Consider the following 18,740-nt stretch of genomic DNA (forward strand, 5'->3'; position numbering starts at 1 on the left):
CTTTTGGCATGAATAGTTTGAAAGATCCTTAAAGTCACCTAAAGACATTGATAAAAGTTTCTATTTCTAACGGTTTACGAGAAGTGGCAATTACAAGCGTTTTGTACAACGGACAATAACTCTACATCTTTATCCAGGTGGGGACTTTAGGGCAATATTTTAAATTGTTATACTTTCATGTTAAATACTGAAATCTGTTTGGTTAAGACGCAGTTCATAATCCGTTCTAATACCCTCAGCGTTAGCAACGCACTTGGCAACGGGTAACATTACAAATTGTTACATTCGCGAAAATTTTGCGCGTACGGTTCGATGTAGAATTCACGTCATTCCTATATAAAAGCAGTAAAATTTTCTTAAAAATTAAGACATTCAGTATAACAAAATAAATAGTGCCTGTTTGGGAGAATAACAGTTGAAATTGACACCCCTCGTAAACCATTGTCAACGTCCGCTTCGCGTCGGTTGCCAATGGTTTTCTCGGGGTGTCAATTTCAACTGTTACCCTCCCAAACAGGCACTAATTATATAATGTCGTATGAAGTCCTACATCCATGAAAAAGTGTCTATACACCACGTTAACCATGATGCAAAGTTCACTATCCTAAACTCGTAATATTTAATTAATGATTCTATTAGTCTCAGGGTTAAAGGGTAATTTTTTGAAATGTCTTAAAACGTCTTACTTTTGCAGTGGTTGTCATATTTATTTTGTTAAAAAACTTTTCTACAAGTCTTTTTGCCCACAGTGACGAGTTTTCTGAATGCTGTGAAGCATGAGTAGTGCTATCGGCCTCATATAGAGAATGTGTAGCGATAAACAGAACAATAGAAATCGACAACTAAAATGGCTCTAGTCGGTAAAACAGGGAAATAATGCCTATTTATGATTTCATGTCAGCTTTATACTATGTGTTGAAATTTTGAAAAATATGTTTATAGTTCACAAATTAATATATAAGCCTGCCAATGGTATATTGTATAAAAAATGTATGCAATTTATAATAAAAGCGAGTGCAGGAATATTTTTTTTTTTTTTAAATTCTAATTGGAACAAGGGCAAGGGCAATACATTGCCCTTCACTTTCCGCCATTTGTTTTTTTTTATTAAGTCTTACCGCGTTGTACGTTACTTCTTTCAGGCAAGTACTTTTCATTTAAACTAATTAAAGAAACAAATTGGCAAATTTATTTTTTCAACATTTATCAAATTTAAATCTCTCTCTCTCTCTCTCTCTCTCTCTCTCTCTCTCTCTCTCTCTCTCTCTCTCTCTCTCTGAATGTCAGATATTTAATATTTTGTTTCTATTTGAGCGAATTGGTATGAGAGTGAAACATGAAACTAAAACGGTCTCTTTATAAAATTGAACTATGGGTCATTCATTGCCTAAGAAATATGAAAAACGGTTACACTGGAACTATGTTAAGTCATAATATTTTAAAATTGATATCAGAACACAAATAGATATCTTAAATGCAATACTTTCAGTAGAATTAAATTTTTTAGCTTAAATTCAAATTGAACATGTGGTAAAATTTAAAAAGAATATTTGAGAATAACTTACTTTCGGATCTTTTAGAAGACGACATGTCGTTAAGCTTGGGGTCTTTTTAAGTGTTTGAATATTCCAATCGCAAATTCAAGGCCAGTTCTCATTCATCAAATCTAAATATATGTTTCTTTGCAAGGGTGGAATTTTGACAGTAAACTTCCTGGTCTTTATTTTGAAACATTTGGTTTTGACTAGGTCAAGTATAAGGGATATCTGATATTTTGAAAAAATATTTCTCTGATGGGAATCCACGATAATATAGAAAAAAAAATGAAAATATAATTTTGAGTTTTTAAAGTTGCTATCTAATATTGTACGTTTTATATGAAGATTTTATTTAAATGGGATAAAAATATAATCGCATATGCCATTTTATTCTTTCTGATGATTTGTTTACTGTACAGCAGCAAAATAACTAACGGAGTTAATTTTTTCTATATTCGCTGAAATAGAATTCAAAATTACTAATTGTATTGGTTCAGTATAATACATGTTAGAAAAACAAAAGTGAACTTTTGTCTGTTTATAAAAACACACAATATTAAAAATGCATCAATGTGAGTTGCATAGCAGTATTTCTTACAACCGATAAGCAGATCATATAAGTCGTTATTTATTTGTATTGATTGGTCACAATGTTTCTTTTTTATTCTCATTTTCTTTACAAGTACACTTCTCTATTATTACGGTCGTAAAAATTATTATATCCGTCTCTGATGGAGACAGGATAATTAAACAAGGGTCAGGCAACGTGAAGTGTGAACACCTTTTATTTAAAAATCACTCAGTTTTTGGGAGTTGATTTTAATCAACTCTCCTATGCAGTTACACTGACAAACCGAAAGTGTTTGTACCAAAGCACAAATAATCGCCGTTGACAAGACTTAGTTCTTGAAAATAATTGATAAATTCGAAATAATGTACGCTATAGCTTTTTTTTCAAGGAAACTTATTTATAAATACCTTGAAAATAGCCAGATTTTAAATGGTACGAACAATTTAGATATTTTTTGTAGTCGTATGTATTCTTACGCCAGAGTTCAATATAGTTTCGTTCAACTCGACGCTCGGCTGTCTCCGTAAATCTCCGACAAGCAGACAGTCTCTCTTGCTTGTCGGAGATTAACGGCGAGAGCTGAACGTTTGGTTGAACGAGACGAGAGTGCAATATTGCTTGGATCCCTAAGTTTTCCAGAAATATATCTATCACTAATACATAGTTTGATTGAATTAAATTAATTATATCTTTAAATATCACTTAACATGATTCATATGGGGTTTCATCAACATACATGTGTCGAAAAACTCCGAAAATTCATATTATAAAAATGTGCGTAATTCAAATTAGAAACTACATGTACTTGTCATGCAAAATAATATATCATTGAATTTTAAATAAATAAACATCGATAAAATCAAATTCCCGTCAGTTCTTTGGTACTTTGATTATTACCTGCAATTATAATTCTATCAACATGAATCACTCTCTTTATGAACATAAAATCCTTATATTTACAAAATAATTCAGTTTACTATGTCGTGTCTATAGACAGATATAAATATCTCGAGCTCTAACAGTGTAACACAAACCTACAGCGATAAAATGTCGTTGAATCATTTCTTTTTGTGTTGAACGTTTTTTGTATAGCATTTGTAAGCCACTGTGCAAGCTTTTCTTTGATAACAGGAAGTTTTAAATTTATTTTTACGTTTTCCAGTCCCCTGTCACCAAGTGATTTTTCTATTTCGCGTGCATAATACTGCTGAAATTCGTTCTTTGTTCTTTTCAAATATTTTTTTTAGAATTATTTTTAAATGGCTGTATTTTGTGCTAACGGACACAACCCGTATTTTTTAATGGGCATTACGTTTAAAAACTCATTACTTCTATGAGCGGCGAAGACATCTAATATACACAATCTTTTTTGCCATAAAGAAAGATCAGAGTGAAAAACGTTGTAGTCTTCTGGAAAACTAAATTTGGGATGGTTCGTCTGTTTTCCCCTGGTACAATAGTTGTGGTGGCAGGATATATCCATCCCTCACAATCTCAAGCAGTGCCATCATCTGCCGCTTGTCATCATAGCCTTTCAGAGGAACTTGCGTTGAACCTGATATCACAATAAACATAGATGTATTAAACCGATTAATGATGGTTTTGTTCGATTTTACTAAACTGCATAAATAGGATAAATACCAGTTTCTGCCATAGTCTGATTCCCGCATTGTACAAAATTAACACCAGTTTTGGTCACAATTAACAATTATTTCAGGAGGGGGATAGAGTCCACTTTGACAGCGCTTCTCAATCTGTCAATGTAACTATGCTTGTCTTATTTCTTCAGAATCGTTTGGAATAGTTTTATTCTTTCATTCTCAACTGCCTTATATACATACCTGGGGCCTCTTAAAAAGGCGTGGAGGGGATTTAAGATTTCACCGGGCTGCAGTTTCAGATATAACGATTTCATAGATCTAATTGTATTTTAATTGAAATTCCTCTCAAGTTTGCTTGAAAAATAGCGAGCTACTTGAAGAACTATTGTCAATGCAGTGTCTTGCCATTTTGTCTCGTGTGTCCGGAGAGTATTCTCCGTATTCGTCCCTGTGATGAAGTTTAATTAAGTTTTTTTCAGTTTTGTATTTGTTTGTGTAAATAGTTGTAATTTTGGACTATGTTGTTTTCCATATTTCCAATCGAGAGTGTTCGGTATTAGGGCTATTTTTAGCATAACTGGTTTGGTAAGTGAGAGCCGTGGCTGTTTGTCAAGTGTGCGGCCACGTTGTTGAATTTTTCCTCCAGTTTGTAAATTTTGGCGAATTCCAGAAGTAAGTCTGGTAGACTGGTAGCCATAAATGACTGAATCTGTTTTGGTATTTGCTTTTCTACAGCCGCGCAGAGGGAGAATTATATCGGTAAAACCAGTTGTGTCAAAGGCGAAACGTAAGTTGAAGGCTTAGCGTAGTATATGTGGGGCAGGACTAGGACTAAACGTCATTAACGGAGCAGCGCGTTACGCAAGTGGGACGCATGGGAGCTCGTATTTGATAAACGTTTATGGTTAGGAGGCCCTGTGGATAGTTTTCCAGTGAGAGACCTTAGAGTCTTGGACTGGAAACGGGACATTTTGTTTACGTGTTTTGTATGATATGGAGGCCCAGTGGTGACTATTTTAGGACTGCTTTTGCAATTATTTTAAGCCAAACTTTCTATTTGATGATTAAAGGATATATCAGATTACCCAGTGATAAAAGTTGATTGTTCAATTACAGATAACATTCCAATTTACTATTCCTGTTAAATTACATAATACAGTTTTGGTAATTTTGGTTGGTTGGTTTATTCCTTTTAATACTGTTATAGCTAAATTTAGCCAACGTTTAAAGCATTTATTTGTTTCATATAAATACTGACAATTGAATGTGTTAAAATTTATGCCCTGTGGATAGTTTTCCAGTGAGAGACCTTAGAGTCTTGGACTGGAAACGGGACATTTTGTTTACGTGTTTTGTATGATATGGAGGCCCAGTGGTGACTATTTTAGGCTTGCTTTTGCAATTATTTTAAGCCAAACTTTCTATTTGATGATTAAAGGATATATCAGATTACCCAGTGATAAAAGTTGATTGTTCAATTACAGATAACATTCCAATTTACTATTCCTGTTAAATTACATAATACAGTTTTGGTAATTTTGGTTGGTTGGTTTATTCCTTTAAATACTGTTATAGCTAAATTAAGCCAACGTTTAAAGCATTTATTTGTTTCATATAAATACTGACAATTGAATGTGTTAAAATTTATTTCACTGTTCTATTGTTGTCAGTGTTAATTGATTTACAATTTAGAGTTATTTCTTTCTTAGTGAGAGTGAGGATATGTTTGAGTGTGAGTATCTTCATATTCCATTATTTCAATTTGTTTTTGTCGATAAATAAATTCATTTTGTTTTGTTTATTTTGTTGTTTGTCGTTTTCGCTATCATCACCACAAAATCTAAAAAGAACTTCATTGTAGTCCCTTTACCGTTTCTTTAGTGTAGATATGTCAGCTGGGCTAGATACATGTTTGTCAGTAGACCATTTCAGTAACAAATTGATTAGCAGCGGCTACATGTATATAACACGCCTCGACAGTGTTGCTTGTAGAATTATACAAGCGGCGACTTAAGCCTAATTTTATCGTGTTTTAAAGAGTTCAACAATTTGACTACTGTCAATAAATTGCAATACGACGGGATATATAATGATTCAGTTAATACTATTCACATTTGAGATAACATTTATTAAATAACACATGTAATATGGTTTGTGATTTGTATTCAGGGATACCCTAATCTATATAGGCCTACTACTACTATCCTGTTTACTCACCTGCACGATAAATTTTGCAAAGGGACTTTTGTAGAAATCATTTCATTAGATACTAGTAAATCTACAAATACCGTATTAACTTGACGTAAAAATAATTGTACAGCTTTTTGTGGCCAATACAGCAAACTTTGCACGGATAAGGTTGTTTGATTTTGTACAATTTGTACACATATTAACAAGACTTAGCCCCCCCCCCCCACCCCCCCCCCCCCCCACACACACACACTTTAATGAAAGAGCATGTAAATAACAGTAAATTTTCTTAAGGATGTATTAAAATTCATAATATCTCCCCGATTGTTTGTGTTGACTTTCTTATTCTTCTCTTCTTCTTATTCTTCTTCATCCAAATTTGTCCAGGCCGAAACTTAAATACCCTTTGACATTAAGACTTCCAACTTGGAATATAGATAGATGGTATTTAGAAGGAGTGCAAGCCACCAAAAGTTTTGACCTTGACCTATTTTGTTTTTCAAGGTCAAGCTTTTCATAAAAACTAGTGTCCGGACCATAACACAAGACTCCTTTAACATACATACTTTTAACTTGTATCATTGATAGATGGTATATAACCTAGTTGATCCTTACCGAAAATGTTGACATTGACCTAGAATTTTTTTTTCAAGGTCATATTAGACAAAACTTCATTTTCAACTCCTGAATATACTTTGACAGAAGGAGTTCAAACTTTAAACAAAGAACAATAATAATACATTTAGGCGTACTATTGAATGGTATTTGACCTTGACCTTGTTTTACTCAAGGTCAAATTAAGAAAGAAATAATAAAATTTTGTCTGGGTCGTAACTTTGATACCCTTTGACATTAAGACTTCAAACTCGGAATATAGGTAGATGGTATTAAGAAGGAGTGTACGCTACCAAAAGTTTTGACCTTGACCTATTTTGTTTTTCAAGGTCAAGCTTTTCATAAAAAATAGTGTCCGGACCATAACACAAGACTCCTTTAACATACAGACTATTAGCTTGTATCATAGATAGATGGTATATAACCTAGTTGAACCTTACCAAAATTCTTGACCTTGATCTAGAATTTTTTTATTCAAGGTCATATTCGAAAAAACTTTATTTTTCAACTCCTGAATATACTTTGACAGAAGGACTTCAAACTTTAAACAAAGAACAATAATAAAACACTTAGGCGAACTATTGAATGATAAATGACCTTGAGCATGTTTTACTCAAGGTCAAATTAAGAAAAAGATAATACAATTTTGTCTGGGTCTAGGTAACATATAGCTGACATCAATCTTTTTCAATTATTAAATTTGCCCCATATTACAATCCTTGGGGAGACATGTGTTTTTTTTTGTGAAAAAAACAATACCCACTAGTTTACATTATTTTAGCATAAAATTTAATATAACAGTTGAAATTAAAACAATGCAATAATAAAAAAAAATCTACATACGTCTCAATTGCTGCATGTTTAATGATTAAAAATGTGTTAAATTTGATCTCGGTACAAATTTTTGAAACCATCAATTTTTAATTCAAACGATTCTCTTATGCACAGTTTTAATTCAATTATGGAGACAACAGGGATTATATACAAAGTAATAGTTCTTCCCTTTTATTCGAAAAAGAAAATATCCATATGATACAAAAGTAGAAAGACATACATGTATTTAAGGACGTTGGATCCTGCGATCAAAAGTCTCTAAGTTTTTTTCTAAAGTATTTTTTTAACATCTACACATATATCTAAACCAAACTTCAAAACAAAATTTTGGGGTCTATATGCTCCTTTCGGTGCTACGGTGTATTTAATATGACCTTTCTGCACTGGAAGTGCAAATTGCACATAAATTGCTTTTCCCTCTGTATTTTTTTATAGAAATGAACCATGGTATCAAGTACAAATTTACATTATTTAGAATTAATAAAATTAAAATTATCATAATAAAAAAGTTTGCAATAACTTCACCTTATGGATATTTTGACCTTTTTGCACTGAAAAAATACTATTTTTATTCATAAACTATTCAACATGCAATTAAATAATTAAAAAGTCTCAAACTTTTTCTCAAATTCTGACAGACTTGTCAAAAGAAGCTTAAATATTCAGAAAATAAAAACAAAAGTATGGGTCTATAATGTGAATTTTGAGATATGGCATGAAATAAGCTAATTTTAGGGGAAAATTGGAGTTTATTTTTTCTTTACTTTTATGAAATATCACTTATACATGCCAATGTATGTCGATAGAAATATTGAAATATTGTTGAAATGTGTTTTTGAAACAACACGAAGATATCCCAATGCATAAACTATCTGAAAATTTGGTCTGCACGGAAAATAAGAAAGCCAAAATGACGGTACTCTAAAACAACTGAGTTATGAAAAATGTTCATTTTCTTCTATACACATTTCTTCCGCCACAAAATATAGTCCCTTACTACACTCTCTAAATATGGAATTTTTCCTTCACTATTTTATTCAATATAGTTTATTTGGCATTGTAAAAAAGGAATTTACAAGTAGAATTCATATAAGACACAGAATTTCCAGACTAGAGGGGACACAAAATTGCTACCAAAAATCAGAGGATCGAACCTCTTTAAGGATTAAGGAAACATTCTTTAAGTATTATGCGGTGAAAATTTGGTCGGGGCGTGATCAAATCCAATAAAGCCCAAAGGGCTTTATGATATATTTAATTACGCCCCGACCGAACCTCATTTGAAGTTATGGCTTATATATTATAAAATCGATATATAGTGTTATTACAGGAGAAAAAATTGGATAATGTAAATTTATCCATATCAAATTAGATGTAAATGATAAACAGAAAGTCGTTGATCATGTTAATGCACGTTTTTACGTTTTATATTTGCAGTACTCACTAATCGAATGTTCTCACATTTTTCTATACCAATGGACAGGACAAACAGATTTAATATTGAGAATAACTAGATGATAACTCATGCAGACGCAGGAATTAATACATTGCGCATTATTATGGTATATTTACATCCAACAAGTATTTTTCCTTCTATTTCTTACGGAAACTTATAGTCATAGCTCTATAGAAATAGACAGACTGAAGTATACATGCCCCGTTTATCGATTGGTCGAAATCTACAGCGGCTGAAACTGATAAGAAAATGAGAGGACAGATATTGACACGCCCTGTTTATCGATTGGTGCCTACAACGACATAGGAAAAATTTCGGACTAATAACATAACATAATAACATAAAATATGAATTAAATGCATAAAAATCCAAAGACCACGAAAAGAATACTACACGTCGTCCTAGAGATTCGGATGTGCAATTGGGTGTAACGGAATCAAAAGGTTTATATACCAGGGCTGCGTTCAAGATCGCAGCTGCTACGTAGGGCTACGTAGTTGAACAGTAGGCTAGCCTAGTCGCTACGTAGCTATTCGTAGCCTAAATATTTTAAGATAGGCATTAAATTCAAAATTGCCAACTTAGTTACCTCTTTGAAACAAACATGGAAACTATTTATATAGTGATATTTTGTTCATCCTTTAAGTTATAATGAATTTTAACATGCATATTCCCGCTTGAAATTAACAAATTATGTCAATTTTATTATTCTTTAGTTGAATATTTCCAACTTCAAATCTGAGACCTAGCGGTCCGTTGAATAGACCTAGATATCCACGACCTAGCGGCTAGGCTAGCTGCTACGATCTTGAACGCAGCCCAGGTACATGAACCTGTGTGACGATGCCTATTAGCGGTGTTCAGCTTGAAATTGTGTAGAAATGTATACTTAATATTAATTTACCCCTAGCTTGATATACATGCATAAAATTGAATAATTTTAATGCGATCATGTTACATATATGGAGATCTTTTATGATTGTGTGCTCTGTACAGGGAAATACTGTTTAAATGTCTTTGGCTTACTACAGAGTTGTAGGGATAGGAACGAAGAGAGAAAACTATGGCGGACAACGACTTGTAAAAAGCTTGAACTAAATTAAATGCAGGAATAACATCTTGTTTTAGTGGACAGTTTTGAAAGTTTAATGAAATGATTGAATGCTTGTTTCCATGTTGCTGAAGGCGTTTAGATAAAACAGAGAAACAAAAGAAATAACAAAAATGTTTGGTTTGGTTTATGTAGAATAAAAGGACATGTATTTTATTTACACTCTTTCAGAATGATAATCAGATAACACTTTACGATTTTAACATGTATTTCAATGTAACAGCATATCGAATATGTACATATATAGTACTGCAACGTTATTTATAACAAGATAAACGATAGGATAGGATTTTCGCACGATAGGATAGGATTAACGCACGATAGAACAGCATACACGCCCGATACTATACAATTGAGACAAGATAGAATAGAACAAGTTTGTAAAATGAACGGGCACTGTTAATTTACAAATCACGCTTTCTTCTTAATTTTCTATGCTCGTCAGCAGTTTCAAGATGACTTTTTGTTTTGTTTTACTTTCATTTAAGGAACAAATTATTAATATAAAAACAGAGAAAACTTCATTCTTATTTATGCATCACTCCCTTATTAGTACACATTTACATTAATACATAAGTAAATAATTAACTCAACGTTCAAATTATCTATCTATCTATTTGTCTGTCTGTCTGTACACAATAAATATGAGTGTTTTCACATTTTGTATATAAAACAATTGCAAACAATTGTCATTATAGACATGTGGGTTATTTTATAAGAGGGTGTGATGGTTGCTGCATTCTCAACTCTTTAGATGAAGATTTATTAAGGTATTAAGGTATACTATTAAGGTATAGGAACTATTCAAACTTTTCTTTTAAAAAAGGGAGTTTTTCTTAACTTATAAATGATGTATAGGCAATGATACTTACTGTAAACCAACTTTTATTCGCGAGCGGATATTTTTCACGAGGTTTGCGAGGGCCTCATTGTCTCAAATATTTCTCGCCGCGAACCAGTCGTTGTCGTATTGTTGTTATTACAAACCTGGTCTGGATAAGGCTTTGTGGCAAACATTAGTCGTCGAGAACCAGTTAGTTGGAAATAAATCGCGAAATAAATTCGTAGCGAATAAAAATTAGTTTACAATTTTAACATTTTAGGGCAGATCTGATGGTTAATCTATAAATCATCAAGCCTCTTTAAAGGAAACTCGTCATTCCAAGCATCTATGTAACACAAAAGTAATGTTTGAGGGTCTTTGTGTTTAAGTTATTAAGCAAATCGCTTCATCGACCTGTTCAATTCAAGAACCATACACAGTATATTATTCAGTCATGAATGAGCATGGTTTGTTTCTTATTGCAGACGGAACACAACATAGAGAGTAATTAAAATGACTCCTGATATCACGGAAGCAATCACATACGTGCGCGCGTTGCTGGATTGTCTTTCCGCTTCCATTACATCTCCAATTGCTGCTGCATTGTTAGCCTGTTTAAAATGAAAACAATTCAGCAGAAAGAATATATAAAAGTTTGATAAAATAGCGCGTTATATAAGGAATAGACGTCACGGTACATTTGTAACTTGTTTTTAAAATCAAATACATGTAGTTTAGTTTGGAACTTTAGAAGATTCTGTAACAATTCTGAATGATGTTTAACATTTTTCTTAAATTTTTTGTTCTTGGGTCGATTGCATACTTTGCTGTGAATCGTCTATGCCTTGCTCTCAATTCGCAGGAGTATAAATTTTCTTTATATATGATAATATATTTATATATTCCACTAGACTTTGACCCGTGCGTGCACGGGTTGACATTGCATATGATACAGTATTGGACATTTACGTAATAGATACATCGACACACGTATTGTTGACATTTACACAAAGGTTAAGCCTACAATAATGCTATTAATTTCACTACACTCTGTTTAGTTATATAGAATAATCTGTGTCTCGGGACATGCCTTCATCACAGTTAAAATGCCTATAAGAAAACTGCAGAATCTAATAATACAAATTACTAATAATACCAAAGCTAAATCATTTGATACTAGCATTACCCAACCCAAAAACTGAATACCTAAAAACTTTTGAACGTGATTTTTTTCATTTCCTATGGGGCTGTAAAGTTAATAAAGTAAAGAAAAGTACAATCATACAGGATTATAATCATGGGGGTCTCAAAATGGTTGATTATGGAAATTTTATCACAGCCCTCAAAGCTACTTGGATGAGAAGACTTATTAAAACTGATACAAAATGGGTAAAGCTTTTAGAATCAATTTTGAAAATTAGTATCTCTGAAATATGGAGAAATGGTCCTGATTATTTGTACCTTATATGTAAAAATTTAGAAAATTCTTTTTGGAAAGAAGTGCTCCTCAGCTGGTTAAAAATAATTGAACAAACGCCACTTAGTTAACCCCAAATTATAAATGATAATATATGGCACAATCCCAAAATCACCATAGACAATAAATCAATATTTATCAAAAGTTATTTTAATAAAGGATTTATTTTTGTTAGTGATCTTCTTAATATAGATGGAACATTTAGAAACTCTGATGACTTGAAACACATTAATCCAAAGGCAAATTTCATAGAGTATGCAAGTTTAAGAACTGCAGTTATAACCAGACTACATACACAAGATATACACTTACCAAACCTACAGAACACATAACAATATGGACCAATTGTCCCTAATCATATGCTATTGTTTATTAATACTTGTAAAGGTTGTAAACCCATGTACAACATACTATTAGACAAAAAAAGAGAAATATGTACATCGATATCAAAATGGAGAGAAAAGGGTTACAACTATTCACCAACTTCTTGGAATAGAATTTTTGAACTCCCTTTTAAGAGTACACAGGAATCAAAACTACATTGGCTGCAATATCAAATACTTCATAGGATTGTCTCTACAAATAAATATCTTTTTAATCTAAAAAAAATAAAAAAAAGCAGAATCTGCTGTTTGCACCTTTTGTTAAAAAGATGAAAAAAGTATTAGTCATTTATTTTATGAATGTAATATAGTAAAAGAATTGTGGTGTGATGTTGAAGAGTGGATTTTTACACAGTTTGAAATCTCCATTACATCTGATATTCAATCAGTTCTTTTTGGAAAATATATAAATAATGAAAGTTATATATTTTTTTAACCTGATAGCTCTTTTTGTGAAGCAATATATTTTTTCATGTAAATATAAAAGTAATCCGACACCAAATATACATGCCTTAAAAAAGGTCATAACAGAAAGAATCTTAACTGAAAAATATATGCTGTTGAAAAGATGTAATTATAAGGAATACGAAAGCCACTGGCAGAATATCTGTGAAAAATTGTAGTTATAGAGATAAGTTTAATTTTTCTGTTTTTTTTTTTATCGTTGTGAACCCTCATATCATTTCATTTGTTTTCAGTACAGCATAGTCTATACTTGTATTGTAATCCACCTGCATAATATCTCTCTCTCTCTCTCTCTCTCTCTCTCTCTCTCTCTCTCTCTCTCTCTCTCAAAATCAGCTTCACTTCATATGAAATATACAAAACTTTACTATTATATAGAAATAGTATAAAGATTATGTAATATGTTTATATAAATGTTCCAATCATTATTATGTTATATATGTACATATGTTTTGAAATGAAAAACCCAATAAAGAAAGAAAATAAAAAGAAAACTGCAGAATCGACCCGAAACGATTCTGGAGAAAATTAATGAAATTGCATTGAAAATAACAGATATTCATAAAATACTGACATTCGAAACTCTCGGGATTTTTCACTGTAATTGCACTGTGTTAATGAACAGAATATATTAAATTTCCAATGAAAATTTACCCGTATTTGTATTATCGTTTCTGAGTTTCTCCATGCAAATTTGATATTGTGGAAACATAAACTAAAGAGCCTTCCGTGATTAAGCGTAAATGTAATGCGCATGCGCAAATTTGTAAAATCCAAAAAGTTCAGATGATTTCCGGAATTTTTTGAGGAATTTTCGTTGATTATAAAGTAGCGAAGCTTGAAGGAAAAAAAACAAATTGGTAATCTTGAAGAACCAATGATGTTTAAAATACATAAAACAAAAGACAGTACTCTTCCGATTTATTGGTATTAAAAGGCCAAACATTCGAGTCTATTATTTAATATGGCAGTATAAGCCTCAGTCACAACTGTCCGTGCGTGTTTGATGAACGTTCGTGTGCTACGGCTTTTGCCAGTCGTGGCTCCTGTGGCTGATCGTAGCATGAAATTGTTGCTTTCATGAATAGACTAGCTAACCTAGACAACACAAATAAAGAGTGTTTTGAACAAATTGTTCATCTTTCGTTTCTACTACCACAAAAGATAAAAAAAAAATCTTAAATATTAAAGAATTTCTGTGCAAAAATCTAATTTCAGCGAATTTATTATCAAATGATAATTTTCCTGGCCAATGTTATATCTTTGAATGCTGTTGCATTTTTGTTAATTATTTTTCCAACTTTACAATATTTTATAAAAAAAAAACAAAAAAACTTTGACGAAGCTTTTAATTGTAAGTAAAAATCCACAACGAATTACAGTGTTCTCTGCTTTTACAAATGTTAATATTAAAGGAGTGACACCATTTACATTTTGTTAAAATCAAAGCTTACAAATAGATTTTTGGTATTCAGATTTTAATATAATTATGGAAACAAATTTTAAAAAGTTTAAATGGTCATAAGAGATGCTTTTCAATATTTTTAAAACGGAGAAAGTATCTGTTAACAAACAAAATTATCATGCTTACAAAAATTACTAGCATAATGGCATAATAACAACTTCCTCAAGTAGGATATGTTGGAGTTTTGTGAAGATGGTTCTAGTTAAAAATATCGTTCTGTGTGTTAATATTATTTGTCTTCTCCTCACTCCGAAAATGTATATGGTTCTTTCTTAGCTGGCTAGCAAGTCGAAGTGATTGGGAAATCTTTTGCTTTTTCTCTTCAATCTACTTCAATATCAAGTTCATTCTTGTCCTACTTTTCTTCTTAGACCTTCCACTTTTTTAGTTTTCTCAAAAAAGAACGTATTTGTTTGGCTTTTGTTTTTAGAGGGGATTAATAAAAGCGTTGAATGGATTTTGATGAATGGTAAAACTGTCAATTCTCTTAACCTTATCGGGAATTTTTTAATAAACATTTTTTATATCTATCTTATTTATGGGGGATTCCCACGCACCACGAGCAGTTGGTGTACGCATGACGTAAGTATGACGTACGTGTACTGTACCTTTCATTTATCTGTTGATAGTAAGCACAGGCGAATTGCAGTTAACGTACGTTTAACGCAAGGGACAAATGAGATCCCCTTACGTCATTCCTGCAAGTCAAATCGTACGGTTATTTTACAGGTTGTTTTTACAGGTAAAGCGCAAGTGCAACGTACGTTTTCAGATCTCGCAAGGAAACCGTGGTAATTGGTGTGCATGTCAAACAGACACCGTGCTTCATTACGGGAAGCGTACGTCCTTCCAAAATCGTAAGATGCACTTGCGTTTCTCGCAAGATTTTTATAAAAATCCGACCTTAGACCACCCGTAGAAGCACGTAAGGCCAGTAGTGGCTAAGGCTATTGATACACAACATACGATTACTTAAAAAGTGACAAATATTTGAAATATAGTACACTGAAGGTTGAAAGTCATGTTGTTCAAATATAATATATTTTGCACGCAATACCATGCATGGAAAATTCAGAACATGTTGGTATCTTTAGCGTTGAGGATTACATCGGATATTTTTTAATAAACTCGCACTTGTAGAGAAGGTTAAACTCACGCCACCAACATAACGAAACTGTTTTGTACATGTGTAACAATCACATTTTACGTTTATGAATATTTTCTTTTAATTTCGTCTATAACCGGACGTTTTCAGAGTGTGTTACTGATATGCCTATGAACAGTAACTATTCATAAAGAAACTTGGTTATTAGCAAGTCGATGCACCTTTTATTAACAAAGTTATAGCTGGAAATGAAATACTATCCCAAAGGTTTACGTAAGCCAAGAAAAAAAGAAAACCCAATGCTTCCTTATAAGATTTCATGGTACACAAATTACAAAACAAATTATAAAAATTGTGATTAAATTCATATGTTGAATGAAAATAACTTCCTGATATGTACAATAAAGTATGGACACAATGAGATGTTTACCTTACTAGCGGCCAGTATAGCCATTAACCCTAACGGCCAGCAACAGAGCAGACAAGAGAGAACAGCTGGAATCATCCAGTCCTGAGTTACAGGGGCTCGGTTGTAAACAATAGCTCCAGGCTGTATAATCTGTACAAAAGATGTTAAACAAATCAATATACTGGTGAACAGATATCGCAGTTACTCAAATATGCGTAAAACTATTTCCATATTAAAAAGCAATTGCATTAAAACGCCACTAAAACGCTTTCTAATATCCATGACAGCCTTATTGTTGAGTAATATCATCTCATCTTTTTTGCCATTTCTGTTGTCAAATTTATATATTTTCATTTAAATATTCAGTTTTCAAATGTTTGTTGACATTTTATTGCAACCCGAATGAAAACAAACGCATAAACTACTCATAGTTTATTAATTAGAAATACCACTGATTTCGATACCTGGCCTGGAACATTATATTGCGATTGGTTCGTGTATTGGTAGCCTGGATTTTGAGCGCAACCTGGCGATGGATACTGGTTACCAATAGGATTCTGATTATACTGGTTCCCGTAGGTAAACGTTGACTGGTCATTTTGTTCTTCTGCTTGACAATTTGCAGGAGACGCTAAGGCAATATGAAGGATAATTTATTATACATTGTTAATAAAAAATGATTTGTTTTACAAAATTAAAGAGCCGAATGTATAATATATATATAAATATGTATAATATATAATTAATAATTTGCATCTAAATACTGAATGTTTCGAAAACCAAATCCACGAATAAACCAGTTACAGTGCATTTGTCTTATTAATTTGTATCGACGTGTTAAAAGTAAATACAACAGGTCGCCAAAGGGCTTTTACGGTTAACATACCCTGACACAATTTTGTTTAGAAGGCATAAAATGGTAAATACAATATTATATGTTATTATATATCATATTTAACCGAAAGAGGAAATGTTTTGCAAATAAGTAGATATGTTCATTAAAATTAAATGCTTCACTCGATTCCATTCAAACGCATTATGTGTGGGAAAATGTAAATAACAAATTAAAGATTATCAGTACAGCCAAAAACCAGAAACTTCATCCACTAACCAAAAGGTTATGACTTTCACAATTTGGTTAGACATTTCTGCTCATCCTAAACATGCATTCGACCCTCTTTTATCATTCTTATCTTATGCAAAATTATTTATAAAGTTACTGTATTAAGTTCATTACCCAATAACCATAATAAGCCCCCTTCTCCCCGACAACTACCACCTTATCCACCACAATCAGCCCGGTCAAACACAATAACTATGACCTAAAAGTCGCGAATTTAATGACAAGAAGCCTACATATTTATTCTAACCATGTGTTCAGATTACCTCTTAGATGTTAAACAGTTAATCACACCTTTGACTTATTGATCATTAACTATCTAACGCGTCAACCCCCCCCCCCCCTTCCGCCTTCAACAAACGATACCATTGGAAAATGCGTATTCAAGACTAAGGAAAATGTCTTTTTCTTCAATGAAGTGCAATGTTTGATTTTATTTATTCAGTTGTAAGAATTGCACGTCCCCAAATTCCGGACAATAAAATGCAAAATTGTAGCATAGACTTCCTTGTTTATCATTATTGTGTGCTTAGTTTGTCTGTTCAGTCAATTGAAGAATTTTTTAAAACGGCTGGATTCAGTTTTACTTTTATGAGTCAATGGTCGTGGATAGCCAAATTTCCCTGGTTCATTGGGACGCATTTTCGTTGGTAGCAAGTTTGGGATAATTTTGATTAATATTAAACAAATTGGTGTACATGTATATACGTTTGTGGACATATGAATTCGTGAACAGGGTTACCCGTAAAATTCACAAACATTGATACCCTCCGAACAACAGTTATTTAACAGTAACTAAAACTGTCTTATACTAACTCAAACATATATATCATTTGAGGTTTAAGAAATAGAAGTTAAAAGTTTTACATTTACATTTTGTTAGGCAATTAATAACAATTTTGATTATTTAATGATAATTCAAAGCACAAATAAAGCTATATGAAGTATACTGTTTTTTAATTGAGTTCTATTAAATCTTTGCTAAAAGTAAAAAAAAAAATTGATAAAACTTACGTTCGGACATTTTTTCATAAGACATGCTTTTTTGCTCGATGAGGAGGTCAGGAATTCCAATCCCTCGTACAGGAGTTTTAAATTAATATTGACTGAGCATAGAAAGAGGTGTGACAGTAAACTTCCTTGTAACGGTTAATAAACACTTGTAATTTAGCGTGAGTAAGTAGGAGGGGCAGTGAATATTTATATATAACATAGGGTTGGCATGCTTTAAAAAAAGTGTATTAAATCGCTTTTTCCATTATTATTTTTTCTTTTACATTCAAATCTACATCAAGAAATGAAAATGAGAGGAATGTCGCTGAATTCTTTCAAATTAACAAAAGCACGTATTTAACAAACTGCAAAGCAAAAATAATAATAAAAGTAAATAAATGAATATATAAAAAAAATAAAAAAAGTTTTTTAAAGCTAAAATTAGTTCACCAAAATAAAAACGATTTGAAAATGAGAAATGTCGGTGAATGTTCGTGTATTTGAGTAAACCTTCTATAAAAAAGTTCCACGAGGCTAGATGGTCAACAGATTAACAATTTTGTTATGATTTCTTTTACATGAAT

General features: G+C 32.1%; 2 protein-coding genes across 5 annotated transcripts in view; both read right to left on the bottom strand.

The window, feature by feature from the left end:
• The window catches only part of LOC105346099 (proline-rich transmembrane protein 1), a 65,205-nt gene extending 63,479 nt beyond the window's left edge, over window positions 1-1,726 (bottom strand). Inside the window, exon 1 of one of the 2 annotated variants that reach the window (XM_066070729.1) lies at window positions 1,566-1,726. In XM_066070729.1, coding sequence (XP_065926801.1) covers window positions 1,566-1,590 — 25 coding nt within the window. In that variant the 5' untranslated portion in view covers window positions 1,591-1,726. The remainder of the gene's footprint in view (window positions 1-1,565) is intronic. The other variant, XM_034477692.2, reaches the window with a different exon arrangement.
• A 1,902-nt stretch (window positions 1,727-3,628) lies between these two features.
• LOC105346097 (proline rich transmembrane protein 1B) lies at window positions 3,629-18,323 on the bottom strand. 3 transcript variants are annotated; one of them, XM_066070732.1, is made up of 4 exons: window positions 18,178-18,323; window positions 16,508-16,674; window positions 16,065-16,193; window positions 3,629-3,664 (listed from the first exon to the last, which is right to left on the bottom strand). In XM_066070732.1, the coding sequence occupies exons 1-4, from the start codon at window positions 18,200-18,202 to the stop codon at window positions 3,644-3,646; spliced, it is 342 nt and encodes a 113-aa protein (XP_065926804.1). In that variant the 5' UTR covers window positions 18,203-18,323; the 3' UTR covers window positions 3,629-3,643. The 3 variants fall into 3 exon arrangements, with proteins under 3 accessions (XP_065926804.1, XP_065926803.1, XP_065926805.1); XM_066070731.1 differs by lacking the exon at window positions 3,629-3,664 and adding an exon at window positions 10,433-11,350; XM_066070733.1 differs by lacking the exon at window positions 3,629-3,664 and adding an exon at window positions 13,546-14,162.
• Window positions 18,324-18,740: the final 417 nt, after the last annotated feature.

Source organism: Magallana gigas, chromosome 9, assembly GCF_963853765.1.
Source record: "Magallana gigas chromosome 9, xbMagGiga1.1, whole genome shotgun sequence".
In the NCBI taxonomy this organism is placed as follows: domain Eukaryota; kingdom Metazoa; phylum Mollusca; class Bivalvia; order Ostreida; family Ostreidae; genus Magallana; species Magallana gigas.

Coding starts and splice junctions, on each gene's coding strand:
- LOC105346097 (XM_066070731.1), bottom strand. CDS start 18,202: ATGTCTTATGAAAAAATGTCCGAAC. Junction 16,675..18,177: donor TTATGAAAAAATGTCCGAAC/GTAAGTTTTATC, acceptor ATATTGCCTTAG/CGTCTCCTGCAAATTGTCAA. Junction 11,351..16,064: donor CTATACTGGCCGCTAGTAAG/GTAAACATCTCA, acceptor CATTTTAAACAG/GCTAACAATGCAGCAGCAAT.